General features: G+C 39.5%; 2 protein-coding genes across 11 annotated transcripts in view; one reads left to right on the plus strand and one right to left on the minus strand.

Annotated features, from left to right (window-relative positions):
• Window positions 1-918: 918 nt before the first annotated feature.
• On the minus strand, window positions 919-13,710 carry LOC123763968 (zinc finger protein 892). 7 transcript variants are annotated; one of them, XM_069330086.1, is made up of 4 exons: window positions 13,576-13,710; window positions 8,522-8,705; window positions 8,096-8,233; window positions 919-2,737 (listed from the first exon to the last, which is right to left on the minus strand). In XM_069330086.1, the coding sequence occupies exons 1-4, from the start codon at window positions 13,693-13,695 to the stop codon at window positions 978-980; spliced, it is 2,202 nt and encodes a 733-aa protein (XP_069186187.1). In that variant the 5' UTR covers window positions 13,696-13,710; the 3' UTR covers window positions 919-977. The 7 variants fall into 7 exon arrangements, with proteins under 7 accessions (XP_069186187.1, XP_069186191.1, XP_069186190.1 ...); XM_069330090.1 differs by having other exon boundaries at window positions 13,592-13,680; XM_069330089.1 differs by lacking the exon at window positions 13,576-13,710 and adding an exon at window positions 13,429-13,558.
• The window catches only part of LOC123763966 (DNA ligase 1), a 36,907-nt gene continuing 33,882 nt past the window's right edge, over window positions 13,434-16,458 (plus strand). Inside the window, exon 1 of one of the 4 annotated variants that reach the window (XM_069330085.1) lies at window positions 13,434-13,566. Coding sequence is in view for 2 of the 4 variants with exons in the window: in XM_045751347.2 (XP_045607303.2) it covers window positions 14,097-14,116 (20 nt within the window). In the remaining 2 variants the exon portion in view is untranslated. Of the gene's footprint in view, window positions 13,567-13,707; window positions 13,740-13,975; window positions 14,117-14,614; window positions 14,675-16,458 lie in introns of those variants that run through there. The other 3 variants (XM_069330083.1, XM_045751347.2, XM_069330084.1) reach the window with 3 other exon arrangements.

Below are 16,458 nucleotides of genomic sequence, written 5' to 3' on the forward strand. Positions count from 1 at the left end.
AGAGAGTGCACACCAGAGAAGTCCTCACTGCCTTGTGTTATAATGGAAGGAGACTCCCCTTCCAAATAGTAATGCCTCTCCTCCTCCTCCGCTCTCCTCACCATCCTCCATACGCCAACAGCAGTCATCAGCGATGGTAAGTAATAACTTGAACATAATCTTGTAGTGTAGATTTTGATGAATCAGGGATAAAATTTAGTTTGAAGTGAGGTTTTTGGGTAGTCAGGAACGGATTAATTTATTTCCCATTATTTTTTATGGGGAAATTAGCTTTGGGTTACAAGTTTTCGGGTTACGAGCTGTCTCCAGGAACGGATTAAACTCTTAAACCGAGGTACCCCTGTAAATATATAATTACACACACACACACACACACACGGGTTTCCTGTCCCCGTCAAAACAAATTACTGTAATTAATGCAGCTCCACAACAGTTTTTAGCGATATGCTCAAATTAATTTGTTATTGGCCCATTTCCTTTCACCCAGCAGTAAATAGGAACCTCGTTCTGGCAGCTCCTGCGATGGCGCTGGAACCAAGCATATTGGTGTCTGCTTTTCCATTGGACAATTTCAGCAACGTGAAAAGGGGGGGACCTGCTGCATGGGTAACAATTTCTTGTCCATGTCGTCTTACCCAGGCTTTGCGCTCTGGAGAGGACATTCCAGCCTCAGGAACCAGAGCACATCTCCATAGTTTCTCAAGACTGCAGGATGCCTAATGCTGCAACAGTTGCCTTCCTCCCAGGAACCTATTTATTGCTAGGTGAAATGAGGCATTATGTGAAAGGAAATGGGCCAATAACAAATTAATTTGGGCATAACACAAAAATATTTAACTTCAAAGCAAACAAGAATATAATTACACAAAAAGTAAGCAAAACACCTGTAACAAATGTGATATAATAAAAACACAGTGATATAATCTGTAATTTGATTTCATTGCATCATTTAGTAATGCAATAGCATTACAATCTCCTCATGCAGTTTGTGTATCACTATCTTGCACAGCACTACTGACTGATTTGGAAGCATTTTCTTCATTTACTAGTAGTTGTAAACTTGATGTTTCTTCAGACACCATAATTTCTGTACTCCCCTCTCGCAGGAGAATTTCTGTGCTTCTATCAGATACAACAATTTCATTACTTCCTTCAGATAAAAGGATTTCTTTACTGCCTTCTAATGTTGAAAGATTTGCATTTCCTTTTGATAAAATTATACTTTTGCTACCATCTAAAGCTCTAGTTTCCTGAGGAGACAATTTCTCTGGTACCTCATGTGAAAACTGTACTGTTGCATTATGTATATTCCAGCAGTGATCTTCCAGTTCATCTGCTTTCAAATCTTTAATGTCACACAATGGACAGTTGTACATATATAATACAGGCATATCTTTGCTCTTTTTCCATCTCTGTTTTGGAGTTTGACTGTGAACAAGTTTCATATGAGATTTGTAAGTGGCTTTGGCAGCAAATGCAACACTGCATATACCACATTCAAATGGCTTCTCTCCAGTGTGAGTTCTTACATGTTCCACCAATTTTGCATTACATATGAACACTTTTTCACATGTTTCACACGGGTAACGATAATTGTACTTTTCATGAACTTGCTTTGTATGACAATATAGTGCTTGACTAGTCAAAAATCCTTTTTTACATTTTTGACACTTGTGTGTTTTTTCGTCTGAGTGGTGAGCTACATGATTAAGGTAATGGTGTCTATAATTAAAGGATTTATTGCACTGAACACACACAAGGCGACCTCCTTTAGTTACGCTAACGTGATCATGGACTTGCAGCACATGTTCTCTCAAACCAGTTCTGCAAGAGAATTTCCTATTACATTTCATACATGGGTGTAACTGTGCTTGGTGGTATTGCAAAGCTGTTCTGGTAGACATGTATTTCTTACATTCACGGCACTGGTGATTTGTTGGGGATTGTGTATTTGAAGAAATCTGATCATGTTCTACAGCCAAATGTTCTCGTAACAAGTAACGCCCTGTAAATCCTTTTCCACATATCTCACATGTAAAAGGCTTCCCTGTATGAATCATCATGTGGCGACGTAAGTTGACATGTGATGAAAGAACTTTACCACATAATTTACATTTAACGGAGTGTTTTCCTTCGGCAATTTCATGGTTTAACATATGTTTACTATAAATGGAAATGAGTTTAAAATCAACATGGCACTGTTCACAAGTGTATGGCCCACCACCTGCATGCTTTCGTTTGGAGTGTCCTTTATTCTCATGGTAATTTAGCATTCTCTTTCTCTTACACACTTTAACATTTATACAAGAAGCTTTCCCTTTATCATCTGCATTATTACTCACAACATTCATTTTGTGTTTGTTTTCATATACTGTATATTCACTTTCACCTTTTTTTTCTTTGTCCAATTCTTCATGAATGACTTTATCTGTCCAATTGTTCTGAAAGCATTTCATATTTGCACACTTATTATTAGTACAATCTGGGACTTCACACATACCATTTGTGTTATCATTTGTGTCACATATTTTGTTATTGGCACTTTCTTCATCTGTCCAATCACTGTCAGAGTCAAGAAGTCTAACATTTTCATTAATATTCTCAATTTCCTCAATTTCAGATCTAATATTGAACTTTGAAGCTGGTATGCTTGTAGCTTTTGTTTTGCAAACATCACTGGGATCAAACTTAACTGGGATTTTCCTCTCTCTCTTAATTCTGGTGTGAACAAATTCATCTGTAACATCAAAATAGTACAAAAAAAAATTAGTAATTCTTTAATACAATGGGATACATATTTAACATTAATCTAAAAAACACTAAATTCCCAGTATCATTGCTACAAGGAAATTGTAAGATACTCATTAAAAAGTTAACACTAAAGATGCCATCTTCAAAGAACCTCTTCCTATGTTCAAGAACAGAAACATTTGATAAGTACGTGCAGAAAAACATTGCTCAAGAAGTAATTATCAAAAGGAGGCACCAAACCGGGAAGGCTATGTAGCACCATCAAATATGCGGAATAATCAGAGGGCGCTAAATATCACCAAGGATGTCAATATGAGAACAGAAACGCATAAGGCGAACGATATCAAAAGTATCCGATTCACCAAGAATCCTATCGAGGGACAAGTGACCGCGAGGGACGGTCGGAAAGCAAGACACACGCTCGTCCTGGAAGTCCAGACATTCAACAAGGATATGCACAACTGTAAGAGGGACAATGCAATCTGGACAATAAGGAGCAGGGTGGTGCTCCATTAAGTGACCGTGAGTTAAGCGTGTATGGCCAATACGCAACCTTGCTAGAGCCGTTTCCCACTGCCGGTTATGGTGGCAGGAGGAAGGCCACGGGGACACACTACGCTTAAGAGTATGCAGTTTGTTACCAACAACAGAAGACCAACAACCCTGCCAATGGGCAAGGATGGAGGAATGAATAACCGGGTAAAATCCCGAATAAGGAATACCTTTATGGGAGATGGAACAAGAGCGGATAGCTTCTCTAGCAGCAGCATCCACACACTCATTTAAAAAAAACACCAATATGGCTGAGAACCCAACAAAACTCTACGGATTTAAATTTACTGGAGATAAGAAACAGTCAGTGTTGAATCTTGACGACCACCGGATGGACAGGATTAAAGGACCCTAGAGCCATGAGGGCACTACAAGAGTCAACTACAACCACAAAGGAGGATTGACAACGAGAAAGTAGGAGACAAAGAGCATAGAGAATAGCATAAAGTTCTGCTGTGAAGATGCTAGTCTGATTACCATGAAGGCCAAAAGAATGAAGTTGGGATGGAATATGATATCTCCAGGTGGTGTCATAAGCCTTTTCCAGGTAAAAAAAGGATGGCAACAACGGAGATCCTCGCAGCAAAAGTAGTACGAATATAGACCTCCAAGTTCATCAGGACATCTGTTGTGCTGCGGCACTTGCGAAAACCAAATTGAGAAGGGAAGAGGTGGTGATAATGTTCTAAGAACTACATCAGGTGAACGTTAACCATACGTTCAGAGTTTGCAGACACAACTCATAAGGGCAATAGGGCAGAAGTCCTTAGGGGATGATGACCCAGGAGACCCTGGTTTCCAAACAGGGAGGTCAACTTTATCAAGCCAGTCCTCAGGGACTAACTACGAGTCCCAGGCCCGATTATACAGACTCGGTAAATACCGAGACGTGCACGGAGTGAGATGGCGAAGCATCTCATAATGAATGTCATCTGAGCCCGCTGCTGTAGATTTGCAGAGGGCCAGGGCAGACTGAAGTTCAGAGAGAGAGAGAAGGGATCGTTATTGGGAAGGCTGAGATGGGTGCAGAAATCTAAAGGACGAGATTCAAGAACAGGCTTACGAAGAAGGAAAGATTGAGGAAGATGAGTGCCAGAGTTAACAGATGAAAAGTGGGAACCCAGTTCGGTCGCGACCTGGGGCGACCGAACTTGTGGCAACGGGTCCGCCACAAGAGTACCACGGAGGTGAAGGACCGGCGAGACATCGAGAACGAACTTACCCTTTATCTTGCGGATATGCTTCCAGATCTGCGGCAGAGGAGTTTCGGACGTAATGGTGGAAAGGATGCGAGTCCGAGAGTCCAAATGAGTGGGCTCACCATAATTCAGAAGAGACAGGGAAGAAGAGAGGATGAACAGTTCGAGAAGGTGACCCCGGGTGTTTGTCAGAACATCACCCCAGAGGGTATGTCGACAATTGAAATCACCCAGCAGGAGCACAGGCTCCAGCAAGGAGTCCAATAGGTGTTTAAGATTGGAAAAAAAAAGCGGAACATTTGGGGGAGATAAATGGAATAAACCGTGTACCATTTAGGTACAAAGACACAGGCTACAGAACATTGGAGAGGTGATGGAAAAAGTAAGGGGATGAAAGAAACATCAGATCGAATCAAGAGAGCAGAAGAGTTATGGCCCCCAGCAAAAGCTAGGGGGGGGGGAAGAGAATAGCCACGGAAGCGACCAGGATGAGCACCAAGCATCGGCTCCTGAAGACAGACACAAAGGAGAGAAAACTATGAAACCAGAAGTTGGAGTTCAAGGAAATCGGTGTAATATCAGCGAATATTCCATTGAAGAAACTTTCATCTGGGTGAAAGAAACTCTGCCCATTGTTTCTTCCTGGGAGCCAGCGAGAAACAATGAGCAGAGTTTCTTTCACCCTGATGCCCCCTGTTACCAAGCAGTAAATAGGTACCTGGGAGTTAGTCAGCTTTCACGGGCTGCTTTCTGGGGGTGAAGGCCTGGTCAAGAACTGGGCCGTGGGGACACTAAAGCCCCGAAATCATCTCAAGATAACCGCCGTCCCCGCCACAGCCGCTCTCGTGCACTCCCTTCCCATACTAATTTGTACCATGCCTTGTTTGCTCCTGAGAGGGGTGAGTACATTTGGAGGACTTTCAGACGATCCCAATAATTTAGGTGCTTTATCGCGTCTATGCGTGCCATATATGTTCTCTGTATTCCCTCTATTTCAGCAATCTCTCCTGCTCTAAAGGGGAAAGTGAGTACTAAGCAGTACTCAAGACGGGACAACACAAGTGACTTGAAGAGTACAACCATTGTGATGGGATCCCTGGATTTGAAAGTTCTCGCAATCCATCCGATCATTTTTCTGGCTGACGCAATATTTGTTTGGTTATGCTCCCTAAACGTTAGGTCGTCAGACATCATTATTCCCAAATCCTTTACATGCTGTTTTCCTACTATGGGCACATTTGATTGTGTTTTGTACCCTATATTATGTTTAAGGTCCTTATTTTTACCGTACCTGGAATACCGTACCTGTTAAACATCATGTTATTTCCTGATGCCCAGTCGAAAACTTTATTAATATCAGCTTGAAGTTTTTCAATGTCTTCAGCTGAGGTAATTTTCATACTGATTTTTGTGTCATCTGCAAAGGATGATATGAAGCTGTGTCTTGTATTTTTGTCTATATCTGATATGAGAATAAGGAAAAGCAGCGGTGCAAGGACTGTACCCTGAGATACAGAGCTTTTAACTGCGCTTGGACTAGATTTTATATGGTTGACTGTTACTTGCCGAGTCCTGTTTGACAGAAAACTGAGTATCCAGCATCCTACTTTACCGATTAATCTAAGACCCCATTCCCCCTATCGCCCTAGCCTGGACACCCAACCATCCACTCAGGGCGGCCCCTCACGGGTGACCCCTCTAGTGGGGTGGTCCGATGGCTCACAAGGCCCCAACGTGGTGCCCTTCTGCACATACACCCCCTAAAGAGGGGCAGGAGAGGGGGCAAAGGCAACCCTCACCGGTCCCAGGGAGGTGTACGTGAGCCCCTCACCTTGTCAAGGCGACACCACAGAGAGGCATTGCTCAAGAAGACATCTTTATTTTCACATAATGTTTTGCTCACTACAAGAATTATCAAGTCTCTCAACAAAACTCATGCCCAGTGATATGTTATCCAAACATGAAAAACGGCCTTAACAAAAAATTCCACATGTACAGTATTCTATTTTTTTTTTTAGGATGCCGAGTGTTTTCCAGTTATTACAGCCATCATCCTCTCCTCACGTTCAAACTATGGGTACATCTTTCCAACGTACTCACCCAAAACATATACCATACTGCACTTTATTTCAACATGATTTCCAAATTCAAATGTCTCATTCTATATCAAAGCCAGAAGGGGTATGTGGTCTGCCAATCTTTTCTTCTAATCCTATTTTGCACTTGATGTTTTCATAATCCTCTTTAGTGTTATGAATTCCCTTTTTTTACCGTGTACTTTTCCTAACGTGTTAAGTGCTATATACAGTAGTCATAATGACTTAGCCTTTCTGCTGATAATTCCCTTCTCGTTTCCTTTTCCTAACATGTACAATGTCTATACTAATACATCATTACCAGATTTCCAACTTTCATGGGGTGGGTGAGCAGCAACACAAAGAAAATATAATGACGAATGCTAAAGATTCTTAAGTTAACACACAATTAGTTACAATGTTTTCATTACTAAGCAACATCACAATAGACAAGAACTAATACAATATTTATTTGGCTTCATATAGTACAACAAAACTTGACTTGTATATTGAAACCAACCTCCTTAAACTTACCAGCATTATCTGAGACAGCTTTCAAGTTTTTCCTATTCTTGGCACCTAGCCCCAGGCCAGACTTTACTATGATAGCCTGAAGCTCTATCATTCTATCTGTGTCCCTCATAATACAGTAATCCAAAACTGATTATTAAGGAACTTACCATGGTATAAGAACATAAAAATCAAGGGAACTGCAGAAGGCATGTGGTATTGGCCCATATGATGCAGCTCCTATTTATAGCCACCCAAACTCACTTATATATGTCTCACTTATGCTTCAAACAATCGAGTGATCCCACATCTATTATGTAACCTGGTAGTCTGTTCTAAAAATTAACAACCCCATTTTTAAACCAGTATTTGCCAAGGTCTTGCCTAAATACTAACTTATCCAATTTATATCTACTGTTTCATATTCTATTTTGTTTTGATACATTTAATGTCTTGTTAGTATCCCCTTTCATCAACTTGTACACTTTATTTGTGTCACCCCCAAACTCTTCACCTCCAAAACAATGCCTTCTCGAGAATTTCAACCTGTCATATGAAGGACAACAACCAAGAAAACCTGTCTGTAAAAAGATTTAACTACATCTAGCAAATTTCCCCATCCCCAAGCCATGAAATCTCATTTTCAAAGGAAAAATGCCGTATGTTACTGAACAAATATTTCAACTTAAAATAAAAAAAGAAGCAGAGAATTTGATTTACATATGCTCAGCGGCTTTTCCAAGGCCCCAACTATTTCTTGTAATGTTTCCTCCATCTGTGAATGCCATCCCAACATCCTAGGCAAATCCACATATTCCCTGCTTCAGCGAACTCTTGTTCATCGAATCAGGTGAGTAAATCCAGTATGGAATGCGTGTTCTCCAACCGGAGATTAACCAAATTGAAGTTCCACTGTACTACTGTATTTTGAGAACTATGGCATTAATAAACTGCCATATTATTGACAAAATAATTATTAAGTTAGATGAATGAAACAAATATACACACCTTTGGATTCTATTTTATGTTTCTTGTACAAAATACTGCTAGATGTTTCTCCAGAGCTGTCTGCAGTCACAACAAGAGGCTTCCTTGGTCGCCCACGTCTTTTCCCTGTGCCTGATGATTCACAATTCTTGTTCTTGTCTGACAAAAAAAAAGTTTACTTATTGTACTTTAAATCTGACACACACAAGTAATTCTGTAGTTCTAACAACCTGGAATGTTTAACAAAAAATCAAGATTACTACTGTACTACAGTACTGTGCCAATTAATAATAATAATAACAATAAAATAAAATTAATAATCTAATAAATAAAAAAATCAACAACTAAGGATATGAACTTATATTCTCTTACTAAAAGATAAAAAAAAACTAGTCTATTAAACTAAAACTAAAAATAGGCATCAATCTACACAGAACAGACACTTACCTATGAAACTTTGTATGTACGTTGCAAGTTCATCAGTTGAAGTGCTGACATCACATGTGAGGGGCAGCCAACACTGTGTGCAAGCATCTTCATTTTTTATTGTGGAGATAAATACAAACGCTCCCAAACTTGAAGGCACTAAGCCTTCCGTCTGAGTACCAATGCTTCCCATCACAACCACAACCTTTAAAATGTGTGTGAAATTTACATAAAATGCAAATGTATGCATTGGGATGAATAGCAAGCAAGTACAGTATGTGCTTTATTTTACAAACAGTATGAGTGCAGATCCACATCACCTTAATGAACCCATTAACAAAATACTGTACTTACATTCTTCCATAACAAGCCTTAATTAAGGCCTCTTGCAGAGAATGTCACAATAAGAAACAACCCATTCCACAAACATAAGACAAGATGAAAATGACAACATTTTGATCCATCCAAGACCCTTATCCTGGTCGTGACTTGGTAAGGGTCCAAGACAACCACTTTAATTTGATTTCATGTGTGTGGATTGGTTGTTAAGGCCTCTTGACATACCTCAGTTAAGGAACATATCCATTCAGCCTGGATAGCTCTGGGAAGCTGAAGGGGCTCCCCCTTCCCCCCCCCCAGAAAATAACCCCAAAAAACACAAAATAGGGATAATTATAATAATTATAATGATTTAGGGGATATATTTAGGGTATACTTTATATAAGTAAAAAAGCCCTAATATGGTCCCTAATCATCAAAACAACCTAAAGAGACAAAGAAAATAGAGCTTGAAATCAGAGAAAAAAATCAGCTCCAAAAAATTAAAAGTCCCAAGTTTTGCGAGCTGTGACCGATTTATTTCATTTTATCTTCACATAGGTAGGGAAAAATATGCATTCTCTAGGATGTAAAGCTTACAACAAAATCAGATAATAAACAAAGGAGAAAAAACTAAAATCTTAAAAAAAAAATTCCACTAAAAAAAATATTTTTGAGACATTGATGAAAGTAACATATATAACATAGTAATTACATAGTATATAATTATATGTTTTTTAGTAATTACATATATGTAATTACATATATTACATAGTAACATATTAACATTGGACAATGTATTTATATGATATATAACAAAATAGAGCATATTAACATATTCATTATTATTTGTGTTATTTATTACTCAGCAAGGATATAAAGGCACCAACTGCATACCCATTTTGTGAACACTGCTTACTAATATTCTTCCTCTTTGAGCGTCAGACAGGTGCTTGCATCTCATATTGAAAAGTTGTGTCGTGGAAGTTTCACGACACTGAAGCCAATAAGTTGGAGATTTGTTTAACATTTTTAAGTTGTTTTTGCATATTTCAAATATTTTTCGCTACCAGGCCCCCAAATTGCGCGGTAATATGCACGATCTAAAGGTTAAGGATTCCAATCCCTAGCAGATATAAAGTTCCTTGTCTGTCAGCTCTTCTTCCAGCTATGCCTTTATGTCAGCAAATGCAAATCTGCCTTAAATGTTTGTGCTGATACTTGATGATTCGGCTGTCGATTTCTTTGCTAAGCATTTTGCTTGAATGCACTCATTGTAACACCTTTTTCTGCCCTTCCCTTCCCTTCCCTTCCTAGGGCAAAATGAAGATCTCTGGTGAGACTGTTTCCTAAGCAAGTGTGGCTCCTTTGTCTGTGGCCTCTTCTAGTGAAGTTGGCAAGCTATGTCTGCTTTTGGAAGATCTCAGCACAACCAATTGCAGCCTTTTTTGAAGTGGTGGGCATCTGCAGGATTTTACCAAGCATGGTTACGGGATATTCATGCCTGTAACACCTCTTGGGTTGCTTAATCTTCATTAATCAGCAAGCAATGGCCTCAGATGCCAGTGCTTACGTATCGTGCCATTGTTAACCTAACAGTAAATAGGTATATGTATACTTAAAGAGTTAGGCAACTGCTGTGGGTTGCATCCTAGAAAAGTAAATAGTTAAGATTAGGGAGATGGAGCCTAGAAAATGTGAAACCATATCCAGGTATTTATGGCTTGCAAATGAGTGGCCTATATCACTGCAGAAAGACAAGAATTTATTTGATAATGTTTTGTGTCTTAGTGACTTTATTAGATACACAGTACATACTCTACAACAATTAATAAACCACTGTATCATGTTCTGTCCAACCACTTGGGCTGGATGGTAGAATGAGTCTCGCTTCATTCAAGTCGGCTTTCAGTCCCCTGACCGTCCAAGTGGTTGGGCACCATTCCTCTCCCACTATCCTATCCCCTTCCTTATACTGATCCCTTTCAAGTGCTACATAGTCATAATGGCTTGGCATTTTCTCCTGACAGTTCTGTATGATGTTTTGTATATTTTTAATATAAATTATTATTATTATTATTATTATTATTGCATTAATTTTAATTTTGCCCTAGAGGGTTAGTTTACTAGGCAGCATCACTTAACCTGTGAATGAACATATAGTGTGTATTGCCATAGCAGCATGTACAACACCCCTCAATAAGAAAACTCATTAGGTTGTTCATGCTCTCACATGTACCTGTATATCTCTTCATTTTTACTTTTGAAAGACATTTTTTAATCATTTGTTTGTGATTACAGTGTATGTTACCCCTGCCATTAATAGGGTTAACAGATCATTGTGAGTAGATGTGATCTAATTCATTTCCTGCTTCTTATTATTGTTATCATCGAGATATATGTCTTATTTTGAGATAACATGCTGGACCTCTTTGTTGGTATCTCATATATTTGAATCTTACATGGTTCTTCGTTCCAGGGAGCTGGATTCTTTACAGGCATTAACATGTGCTTGCTCAGGCAGTTGGAGTTCTTCGAGAAAGCACATTGATCAATCTTGCATTTTGGGCTGTTTCGTTTTCCTCCTATAATGAGTGCAGTGTTTTATTGGCAATGTCATTGTATGGAGTCTCTTGACAATCATTAATAACAATACTTATATGGCAAAAATATAACACCGGACAACAAAAATTATTCCAAAACTAAGTCGACTCTCTTAACAGGAAGGGTTGAGGGCCACAGGGTTAACAACACTGCCAAAAAGACAAGATAGGGCTCATCTCGTCAAAAATTTTAAAATACTAAACAAGTTGGATGATACTGATCCAGACAACTTCTTCAAAAATACTAAACAAAATGGATAATACTGATCCAGACAACTTCTTCAAAAGATGAGATGTAATGCAGATAAGAAGTATGGGATTCAAGCTCGACAAGCAACAAAGTAGGACAAAACAGGAGATACTTTTTAACCCCAGGGTTATAAACCCATGGAACTGCCTACCCACCGAAGCCGTAAGTACCAAAACACTTCCGCAGTTTAAGATCCAAATGGATAAAATTATCATGACAAATGGAGGACCCTTGACAAGCCGCCGACGTCCTGTCCTTGCTGAAAGCACAAGAGAAAGATAATGGCCTTCAGGTAAATTTTGAAAATCTTAATTTATATGGCCATCAACAAAATTCCCAGTTTGCTAACTGTAGGTAGTAACTAAATGATTGTAACCTATCCACCGCTGCCCACTGGATGGGGGGCGGTGTGCAGGACAAACATATCAATAATAAATAAATAATAAATAAATAAATGTTTATTTAGGTAAGGTACATACATACAAGAGATTTTACAAAGAATGATGGATTTATAGATAAGGCTAGTACATACAATGCCTAAAGCCACTATTACGCAAAGCGTTTCAGGCATGAACAACTTAAAATGACTAAAGCTTAATACTAATTGAGTATAAAGAACAAAATGTGTTGAGAACAAATAAAAATAGAGATAAAAAAGGGGGGAACATGGCTGAAAAAGCAGCACAAATACAATTAGCTCGACAAACAGCATTGTTAAAAAAAAACAACAGACATGGGTTGACAATAAAATGTCAATCAAATGACAATACATAAATTCCCTGTAACCTAACTTACCAACTGACGAATGTCAGTTGGTAAGGTAGGTTACAGGGAATTTATTAGGTAGTGCTTCGTTTTTATCTTAAACTGGTTGAGAGAGGTACAGTCTTTAACATGGTTGGGAAGGTCATTCCACATTCTGGGTCCCTTGATTTGTAGAGCATTTCTAGTTTGATTAAGTCGTACTCTTGGAATATCAAAACTGTATTTATTTCTGGTGTGGTGCTCATGGGTTCTTATGTTATTATGATGTTATAAAATTATGACACTAGCTCTCCACATATGTCAGTTGCTTAATTTAGAAACTGTACTTGTGGTCGATCTCGAACCCATTGTTGATGTGATGATGTGTATTGAATTTTGTAACTAGCTCATCAAGATTGTAACTTGCTTAGCTAAATGAATTGTGGGGTTCAGTCCCTGAGCCCATTATGTGCCTCTGTAACCCTTTCCACTACCGCCCACAAGATGGGTATGGGGTGTATAATAAATGAACTAAACTAACTCTTATCTCCTGCTATATCGAGCTTGTCCACACACTGCCTGCATCTTTTGGAACCGGACTACATGTTCCACAGCGACCCAGGGAACAGTAGCCTCGTAATTTTTGTTGTATTGCCTTTCTTCCATTCCCTGGCAGGGGGAGTCCTGTAGCGAGTAATCCTTATACTCGCTCCATTATCTCATTATCTTAATAGCATAATTAATTAGCAATAATTACAGAAGCTACAATCTTTTCCCCAATTACAGGTAATACTCTTCTCAGCTTGTTGGAGGGAGCTGAGGTGTAATCACCATATAAGCAAGCGATATGAGGAATGGAGCACAGTACAAACTCCAGTCAAGAATGTAGTACTCGGCGTAAGCGGTTCTAATCGACCCAAGACGGTACAGCTTCGACACAGAGCACACAGCAGACAGCAGACTACGACCTCATCGAGCCGCCACACTCTCGCTCCCCGAGTTCAGACACTCACAATTCCCAAAGTGAGCCGCCACGCTCTCCCACAGAGCTCAACGACTCCGGCCTCACTCAGCTCTTTGCTCTAAGCTCCGTCTCAACGTCTACGACACTGCTGTATCCAGGACTACTAAATAAATATGAAACAATAATTGTACGTAACATTATATCGTTTGTACTCGCTACAGCTAGAGGAATTGTGTGAAACCCCGGTTGTGCTTCGGAAAAGCTTCGGGATCCTAATGAGGGCACTAGCACTCCAGGTTGCAATTCTTTTGACCATGTGGTGGTACAGTTGACTAAATCGCGTATGGAAACATCTCGTGCGTAAGTTCAAACCCTTATCAAGGCCCTTGTGGATTTGTTAATTTGATATATCATGCTATATGTGATTTCTGTGTGTATTGTATGTACTAGCTCTTTCAAGAAATTCAATAATATGTTTGTAACTCATCTTGTATGTATGTACTTTTACCTGAATAAACAATTTATTTTATTTTATTTCATGTTACTTCATTCATCCCGCTGTATCTTATATAATTTTCGCCTCGCATGAATATAAGTCGCCAGGGATGTTTGCTTCTGGAAAAGTGAAGGTTGGCGAGGCTGGCAACAGATGGCGCCGCCAGTTTGTTTATCATATTTCGCGGGAAAAGAGAGGCTTGAGGGCGGCTCTTGGCGACGATGGTACAAAAGACGATATTGTAAGTGTTGTATCTTCATGTTGCTTCTCCTGTGTTGGGTTGGTGGTGGTCATGGCACCGTCAGGGTGTAGTACAAGAGCCTTGTAACAATCAAAGTCAGGTCAAGAATTAGCGGGAGTCTTGGATTTATAAACGAAACATGTATAGAAAACTTGTGAGAATCCTTCTCAACTTGATACTGTATTTCATTACTGTTAATTAAATTTGACCTATGACCTCTACAGATATTGGTGTATTATATGTAGGCATAAATTTGTTTACAGAGCCATTTATCCAGTCAATTCAGAACAATATATTCAGAAATCTGGGTGCATAACTCTCGGAACAATAAATGTGTCTATGATTATAAACGAAATCCTATAATTAATAACTTTATGATCACTAATTGCTGGCCATATCCAGAGATGAAATATATTTAAGTGGGCAAAGGGGAAGGGGGTGGGGTAACAGGCTAGGCATTAATAAGGCGAAGTTCGTTTTGGGGCATGTACCAATCGCCCTTATATGTGGACGATTTAGCAACAGAATTAAGCAGCAATATTGATAGATTTGCAGAAGGTGAGTTTTGAGAAGAACTATATTTATAATAATCATTATGTTGTTGGGGACAGGAAGTGTATTCATACACAGTAGGTTTTTATTGAGCCCCCCCCCCATTACCAAGGTCAAATTACTGACCCTGCCCAGGATGTAACCCCACAACAAGCTCATAACTCCTGAGTACCTACACACTACTTGGTGAACAGTGGCAGTTGGTGAAAAGAAATGTGCCCACTCTTTTCTATCCCGCCTTGGATTCAAACATTCAAACTCGGAATTCTTGATTGTGCGTCGAAAACACGCACGACTGCTGCTGGGACCCCAATTTGCTGGACGACTTTGATGGGATTTTAAACGGTCGCGTGGTGGAGATGAGCAGTTTGGTGGTGACAAGAGTAAGGTTTTGGGCCTGGGGAGTGATAGAGATGCTGGATATTGACTGAACAATATTGAACTTTTTGAGACCGGATATGAGGTTGCTCTGGGAGTTGAGTGATGGGTATCTTGAGGTGGGGGATCAATGTGCAGATGTTCAGGTGGGTGACACCTGGTGGCAGCCAGGAGAATTAATGCTAGGACTGTTCATCCGGGGCCAACAATCATTTGCATTGTTTTCTTGTTTTAATTTTTATTCTTTCAAAAAGTTATTTCATTTTTTTGCCTGGACTTTCTTGTATACTATTCTAGTAGTGTATATTTTATGTAAAAAAAAATACTGTTTTTTTATAACAAAATGACAAATTATGACATATTATGATGTCATAATTTTTTATGGCAATTATGATGTATGACAAAACTTTAGTTTTGTCATACTCATCGGCAAGTGGCATTCATCCCGAGCCACCATCAAGTTTCTCAAATGACTTTATCCACTGTAAGGAAGTTCATCTTACCCTTTCCTGAGGCACTCTTGCCATACAACATATTTTCAACTCACAAATAATGATATATCCAAAGAAAAATTGGTGAAAATACTTGAGTAATGAGAGGTGAGATTGGACTCACACAGGGGAAACACCTGGATGGTGTGCGATGGTGTTGCAGTAAATCTACCAACACCACAGCAACACTTACTTGAACAATGCAGGTTATGATACAGTAAAAGCAGAATAAAATACTTATAAATTAAAAATACTGTACATACCCTGTAGTTTAACACTTTCGCTCACCCCGCGCGCCACCCCTCGACAGGGCGATATGGGCCCCAGAGTGTCACGGAAGCGCGCGTTAATTCCGAAAAGTGTATACTCTCTTCAACTTTGTCACCTCAATTCTCCTTCTACGAGATTAAATTTGGTATCATTGTGTTCGCAATAAAATTCTCTACAGCACTAAATGCATATAAACTCCAAAAGCCCGGCTAATTACCCGCAGCAAACAGAGAAAGTGCGAACGAGTTACCCGGGAGCGCGCAAACGGGATAAAATGTTTTCACTATTTTCACTCTGGTCACCTCAATTTTTGTCCTAGGTCTTTCATTTTGGTCTCAATGGGTTCGTAATAAAATTCTCTAGAGGAACATTAGCCTATAAAAAAAAAAAACCTGGTCACGCTCCAACCGCCGACGAGTTGAAGACGGGCCACGTGTTAGCCGTGAGTGAGTGCTCAGAGGCCTTCCTGCTACACTCCCAATTCCTACCCTTTTCAAGCCTTTCTTTCGCAATTTTCTTCCTGGAAGGGCCTTGTTCATGATTACTATCCATCGTGGAGTAAGCGTAGATAGTTTCTAAAGCCGCAGTAAGAAATATAGCCACGGAAAATAGCCGAAATGTTCACACGTTTGAGATGCGAGGGGAAGCGAC

The sequence above is a fragment of the Procambarus clarkii genome, chromosome 23 (genome assembly GCF_040958095.1).
Source record: "Procambarus clarkii isolate CNS0578487 chromosome 23, FALCON_Pclarkii_2.0, whole genome shotgun sequence".
Classification (NCBI taxonomy): domain Eukaryota; kingdom Metazoa; phylum Arthropoda; class Malacostraca; order Decapoda; family Cambaridae; genus Procambarus; species Procambarus clarkii.